Genomic DNA, 7,889 nt, shown 5'->3' with positions numbered 1-7,889 from the left:
GAGTCTGCGCCTTTAACAAAGTTATTCAGAGTGGGGGATTTACCATCATGGTCGGCTAATTGATTTTGTGCATGGCTGCCTTTACAATAATAATAATAGGCTACTCCCCCCAACCCCACCCCCACCCCACCCCACTCCTGAATCTGTTACTATTATGTATTGATTGCAGTCTCATGTATGAATCAGCTGTGTTTACTTTGTCAGCAAATTTCTATTTGAACACACAACATTCATGGCGAATATTTAAACCGCCAAACGATTAATCCGTACCATTTACTGCTATCACCATCACAACAGCCACAACCATGGACAGCAGGCTTTTTGTCTGCTTTTGTCTTCTTGTCGTAACTCGGGCCGAAGACTTTCAGCGTACCTTGGTTGTGATCTATAAGCAAACCGTCCCAAGCGAATACTTGTTTTTAAGAGGGGGTGACGCTGAGGGAAATGGGATTCCGATATGGCAGATAGTTGAACCAGAGAAGGAAAGGTAATTCTGAACGATTAAATCAGATATGGTAATTAAAATCGTATATCTGTATAAGTTAGTGTCAAAGGGAACGTTTTTATAAGGTCATCACTGTTACAACGAACCACAGTGTGCTTGGCAAACGTATTTTCAGCATTTTATTCTTTATATATGGTACAAAACATATTAATGTTGTTTGTTTTGTTGATTTTTTTTTTTTTTTTTTTTTTTAACAAAGCATATAAATGTTTCCTTTTTTGTGTGCACCTTTGTCAAACCGCCAAGAAGATAATTTGAGAATCGTATTCAGTTTCTGTGTTACCATTTTGGCTAGTACGCTGTTTATTTTCTTCACAAATACTGGTAATGTTTCCAGTTAAATGGTTTTTGAACCGACTGGTTCTCTATAAAATGTGGTGTGAAACAGGGCTGTGTATTATCACCGCTTCTTTTTGATATATTCATCAAACGAGCGCTTACTACTGGGCTACGGTCCGCCCCAGTCAAAACTCAGTTAACGACACAACGTCTACACACCATAACGACTTTTTCTTAAAAGCCCATTTGCTGTGTCTTGTGCTGGGATACTAACTTGAACAGGCTAATGATTCTAGCTAGTGTTGTTAAAATTTGTTACAGCAGTTTGTGTGTGTGTGGGTTTTTTTTAAGGGGGTGGGGTGGGGGGGGGGGTGAGGTCTCTCTCCCCATTTTATTAGCAGCAAAGCTCTAATTTTTTTTGTTCGGATTATTTTTCTCATTCTTCCCTTTCTATACCAGACGATTACTCAAAAAACTGTTGACGGGAGATATCTGAATCTTTGGTCCAGTAATTGGTAGGGCATCAACTGAAGATGTGCAAACAAATTAAGCAGAAGCATATTGTAGGTCAAAGGGCATAGCAGCTATCTTGAATTAATATATATATATATATATATATATATATATATATATATATATATATATATATATATATATATATATATATATTGCAACCGATGTTCACTGTAAGTGTTGAGTAAAAAAAGAGTAAAGTTTGTTTTATTTAACGATGCCACTAGAGCACATTGATTTTTTTTATCTTATCATCGGCTACGGACGTCAAACATATGGTCATTCTGACACTGTTTTTAGAGGAAACCTGCTGTCGCCACATAGGCTACTCTTTTACGACAGGCAGCAAGGGATCTTTTATTTGCGCTTCCCACAGGCAGGATAGCACAAACCATGGCCTTTGTTGAACCAGTTATGGATCACTGGTCGGTGCAAGTGGTTTACACCTACCCATTGAGCCTCGCGGAGCACTCACTCAGGGTTTGGAGTCGGTATCTGGATTAAAAATCCCATGCCTCGACTGGGATCCGAACCCAGTACCTACCAGCCTGTAGACCGATGGCCTAACCACGACGCCACCGAGGCCGGTGTGTTGCGTTAAATGCAATGAAACTCAGTACACGTCATGAACTGGAGGGGACAAATGCAGATCATGAAAAAAAAAAAAAGGCTATCGAACCCCGCCCCAATCCCCCGCGCAAAGCGCATGAATATGCCTTTCATAAAAAAATAAATTAAAACGCCACTTGGCACTAATAGGCTTCCATACTTTTGTATTGCAGCTCGAAGTTCAGAAAGCTGTCTGAGGGCGACACGATGTTAGACTGGCACGGAAGAGAGGAAGGACAACCGAAAGAGGCGTTCGGTACACCGCTTATGTGGACCACAAACAACCAGTGGGTATCACTCTCGCGATAATTAAGCAAATTCTGGTTTAACGACACTACTAGAGCAGATTGAAGGAAAAAAGGAATGCTTTATTTAACAACGCAGTTAACACATTTTAACCACGAGCATGTTAAAGGACCCCACATATGAGAGGAAACCCACACAATGGGCTACTCCTTCCGATTAGCAGCAATGGGTCTTTTGTATGCAGTATACTAAAAATGATAGCACATACCACGGTCTTTGTTACATCAGTTTGTGGGGCCCTGGCTGGAACGAGAAATAGTACAATGAGCCCACTGATGGGAATACCAGGCGAGTGCTTTACCACAGGGATACGCCCCACCAAAGAACTCGGCTGTTAGATGTCAAAAATTTCATAATTCTGACACATAGTCTTAGAGGAAGCCCGCTACATTTTGACATTAGCGGGTTGGATCTTGTATATGAACTTTCCCACAGACATGACAGCACATACCACGGCTTTGACAAAAAATATTAACAACCAAAAACAAACAATGAGTCCAGCGAGAGGATTCGATCCTAGGACTCAAGTATTTCACACTCGCGAACGACAAAAGACTAGGGTCTGCGATTTTAATCTATTAACCAATAATACAATTATACAAATATATAATTTAAAAAAATGTGTAATCAGAGCCGTTCCATTCCGATTCATGCCAAATTCAAATCTTCCATTGGCATATTCAACATCGAATCCTTGCACAAGACAGGATACAAAGTAATGACAGGGTATGCAGTCATGAATCAGTTAGATGCCTTGTCTATAAGAGAGCTAGGGCCTAATTCACAAAGCTTTCTTAAACAAAATCATTGCATGTCTTTCAGCATTGTACTGCGAGATCGCTGTAGGATTGTTTTTATTGCATGTGTCGGTACAGACTCCAGAAATCTTCCCACAAATTCCATAAACAAATGGATATTTCATACATCTTCCCACAAATTCCATAAACAAATGGATGTCCGAATTCATAAAAAGGATAATATTTAAAGCAAGGAGATACTGTACAAGGAATTGTAAATATTTAATAAAAATACTGTACAAGGAACTGTAAATATTTAATAGAAATACTGTACAAGGAACTAAATATTTGATAGAAATACTGTACAAGGAACTGTAAATATTAAATAGAAATACTGTACAAGGAAGTCTAAATATTTATTAGAAATAATGTACAAATAACTATGAATATTTAACAGAAATACTGTACAAAAGATGTAAATATTTAATAGAAATACTGTACTGGGAATAGTAAATATTTGATAAAAATACTGTACAAGGAACTGTAAATATTTAATAGAAATACTGTACAGAGAATTGTAAATATCTGACACAAATACTGTAAAATGAACTATAAATATTTAATAGAAATACTGTACAAGGAACTATAAATAGTTGATAGAAATACTGTACAAGGAACTGTAAATATTTAATAGAGATACCGTTGAAGGAACTGTAAATATTTGATAGGAATACTATACAAGGAACTGTAAATATTTATTATAAATGACTGTAAAATGAACTGTAAATATTTGACAGAAATACTGTACAGGGAACTGTAAATATTTGATAGAAATATTGTGCAAGGAACTGTAAATATTTGATACAAAATACTGTACAATAAACTGTAAATATGTAATAGAAATACTGTGGAATGAACTGTACATATTTAATAGAAATACTGTGCAATGAACTGTAAATATTTAATAGAAATACTGTGCAATGAACTGTAAATATTTAATAGAAATACTGTACAATGAACTGTGGGTTTCACGCAAATATTGTACAAGAAACCATAGATATTTCACACACACATACACACACACACATACACGTACGCACACACACATATGCACGCACATGTACATACACACACACACACACACACATATATATTGTACACGGAATCACAGATATTTAACACAAATACATGTATTGTAGGAAACGTAGATATTTCAGACAAATATTGTATAAGGGATGGTACATATCATCATATGTCACACAAATATTGTACAAGGAATCGTAGATATTTCAGACAAATATTGTATAAGGGATGGTACATATCATATGTCACACAAATATTGTACAAGGAACTGTAGATATTTCAGACAAATATTGTATAAGGGATGGTACATATCATCATGTCACACAAATATTGTACAAGGAACCGTAGATATTTCAGACAAATATTGTATAAGGGATGATACATATTATCATATGTCACACACATATTGTACAAGAAACCGTAGATATTTCGCATAAATACGCTATTGTACAATAAACCGTACATATTTCACACAAATATTGCATAAGGAATAGTACATATGTGACACAAATATGATACAAGTAACTAGATATTTTACACAAATACTGTACAAATAACTACATATATTTTACAAAAATACTGTACAAATAATATTTTACACAAATACTGTACAAATAACTAGATATTTTACACAAATACTGTACAAATAACTAGATATTTTACACAAATACTGTACAAATAAAGTTTAAACAAGTTTAAACACCTGGTTTACTGTTGACAGTAGGGAACAGACCTCTTACCGCCACATCTTATGTTGCTGCTTTTAGAATTTATTTTGTGTTCCCTGTAACTGTCAAAACAAATTCAGTATCTAAGCTGGATGCTGACTATAATAAATCCAGGGTGATGCTCATGATCAGAACTTACCGCAGTAGATTGTCTCACCTGCATAACACGACTGAATAAACAACCCTTAAACGTCCGATAAAGATCCACTCGGTATATTATTATTAACTGGTTGGGCTTACAAAACATTACCCAGGATCGTGTGCTAGCAAGAAAGTTAAAAGTTTGTTTTGTTTAACGACATCACTAGAGCATATTGATTTGTTAATCATCGGCAGTTGGATGTCAAATATTTGGTAATTTTCACAGTCTTAGAGAGAAAACCCGCTACATTTTTTCATAGACTTCAGACCATGATTTACATGCCTCTATCCACTAGGGTTCAGGCATCCCCCCCTCCCCCCCCCCCCCCGGTCTTACCCCTGGCATGGCCAGCGATTCGACCAGGGAGATAATATGTTTCATAAATAACAAAGGATATTTTATATGCACCATCCCACAGATAGGATAGCACATACCACGGCCTTTGATATACTAGTCGTGGACTCGTGGTGCACTGCCTTGGGACGAGAAATAGTCGTGCTAGAAATAGTACAGGAGAAGGTGGGATGTCTATGGCGAGCAAAGACATCAAAAAAAAGAAAAAAAAAGCTTGAAACGCATCTGTTTTCTACTGTTAATAAAACAAATGGCCAAAATATAAAACGTTTTTAAAAAAGCAGGTGCAGGATCGGAATGGGGGTGGGGGTGGGGTAAGCCTTTTTTTAATTTAAAGGCAGTAATGCCCAGAAACAGCTAGCTGACCATATTACAATTACCAATGAACAACTGTTAATTTCTACTGCTTAATTAATCATCGGCTATTGGATGTAAAACATTTGGTAATTCTGACACGTAGTCATCAGAGGAAAGCCGCTACATTTTTCCATTAGTAGCAAGGGCTCTTTTATATGCATTTCCCGCACAGACAGGAAAGCACATACCACAGCCTTTGACCAGTTGTGGTGCACTGGTTGGAACGAGAGAAAACCCCAATAAGTTGAATGGATACACCGAGGTGCTTCAAACAGGCGAGCACTATTAAACCGACTGAGCTAAAACCGCCAAAATATATTATTATTATTATTATTATTATTATTATTATTATTGTTGTTGTTCCCAGAGTAATATGGCCATGTCAAGGTTGGGGTGCCTTGAGGTCATGACCTTACAATGCTAAAATATCATCACATATACATTATATGGACATAGTAATAATAATACCTTGATATATATTATTAACATAATACAATATTGTTGAATATCTATACTATGAGAAGTTAAATGCTCCGAATTCAACATGGAAATTAGGAAAAGGAAAAGGATAGAAAGCAAATGGAGTAAGGATTAACAGGAAAGGAGGAATGGAAGAAACCCGCCAAAATATAAAACAGAAAATATAATCTTGACAACGAAAATACATTTGTGTCTTTATTATTTTCAGATCATACCACCTGCAGACGAACAAGGACGGGGCTGGGTATTTCAACATCAACATCGCCAAAGGTCACATGTGGATAGCTGACCTGGATATGGACTGCGACAAGACGCACGACGGCTGGTTCCAGTACAAGGTAGGTAACTCTTGGTAAAACGATCAGCTCAGGGTATGTAACTCGAACAACCAAATACATGCACACTGGCGTAGAAAGCCGGGGGGGGGGGGGGGGGGGGGAAGAAGGGGGTATGTGCCCCTCACTTTTTGGCATCTTCCTACGCCACTGACATGTATAACATTTTTCATTTCATTTCATCTTATTTTTGTGCTTATATCCAATTACGGTCCAAGCACGTTGTTCTGGGCACACACCTCAGCTATTTCGGTTGTCTGTCCAGGACAGTGGGTTAGTTGTTAGTGGTTAGTGTGAGAGAAGATGGTGTAGTGGCCTTACACTAATCATATCGATTATAATGAACATTTAGTAGGCACGTGCGCAGGAATTTTTAGTAGGGGGTCTAGACAGGCCCGTAACCAGGATTTTGAGAGGGGGGTCGTTTAGGCTTATGGTGAGGCACGAATTGATTAGGGGGTCCGGGGGCCTGTAGACTGTGGCGAGCGAGCTTTATGGTCGGGGGGTGGGTGGGGACATGCTCTATTGAAAATGTTCAGAAAAAAAAAGAAAATTTGCTTGAGCAGGGGGAGAGGTTCGCTCACCCCCTCCCCCCCCCCCCCCCCCCCGCAAACGCGCCTGATTAGTCATATATATACTTCACGCCCATAACATTATTCTATTTCGTTATCTTTTTTCAATTAGGGATTCATAACTCAAAACGGAAAACCGAAGTACGAATCCAACACGTACGACGGCTGGGAGCAAGTCAGGGGCGGTTCCGTTTGCGAGGGGGAGCTCCTTCCTGACGGAGAAAATTTCAAAAGTGGATTCGAATGGGCGGACCCGCAAAACCATTTTGGAAAATGTGGCAGCTTCAATTTCGTTTCGTGGGGCAACGGCACTTTCTGTTTCATCCACTCGATAGAGTTTATCGAGTCGCTGGCGCCACCTGAGAGCAGTGAAGTCGAGGACGAAACTGAAAAATAGTCACGTGACTAAGACGAATAAAGTACAATACAAATATACTGACATTTATTGTGCTTGTAAATTGTTTATCATTTGACGTCTAGCAATAAAAACGAACCAAAAAAAATCAACTTTTTTTCTAAAGTGAATTCTATTTTGTCCTCTTCCCCATCCACTTCCTAAAAGAGTACATAAAAATATTGATATTTGTATCGACATTTTGATTCGGTTAAAGAGTGTACGTTAGTACATTAGTCCGGAGGGATGTAGAAAGTGTGGTTCTTACTACGTCCGGATCTTGTTACATACCCTATATATAGCCTGTATTCAAAACTTGAGGCACCATGTTTCAACCGTTTCTCAACCGAAATAGTGCAACAAATGGACACACAAACCAAAAATGTATAACCTACCGTACTCACAAAATCCCGATTGAAGTACTTGCATTATTATTAACAAAATAAATCTTCAACGACAGACTTTAAAAATATCCCAGCCATTTTAAATTTGCTA

At 37.9% G+C, this 7,889-nt stretch overlaps 1 protein-coding gene across 1 annotated transcript; it reads left to right on the top strand.

Moving 5' to 3' along the window:
* The first annotated feature begins 255 nt into the window (after positions 1-255).
* LOC121386359 (alpha-amylase-like) lies at positions 256-7,433 on the top strand. Its single transcript, XM_041517238.1, has 4 exons — positions 256-487; positions 2,080-2,193; positions 6,302-6,431; positions 7,113-7,433. Exons 1-4 carry the CDS (start codon positions 306-308, stop codon positions 7,395-7,397), a joined length of 711 nt encoding a protein of 236 aa, XP_041373172.1. The 5' UTR covers positions 256-305; the 3' UTR covers positions 7,398-7,433.
* The last annotated feature ends 456 nt before the right edge of the window (positions 7,434-7,889 follow it).

The sequence above is a fragment of the Gigantopelta aegis genome, chromosome 12 (genome assembly GCF_016097555.1).
Source record: "Gigantopelta aegis isolate Gae_Host chromosome 12, Gae_host_genome, whole genome shotgun sequence".
Classification (NCBI taxonomy): domain Eukaryota; kingdom Metazoa; phylum Mollusca; class Gastropoda; order Neomphalida; family Peltospiridae; genus Gigantopelta; species Gigantopelta aegis.
This window is presented reverse-complemented; position numbering and strand designations above follow the sequence as displayed.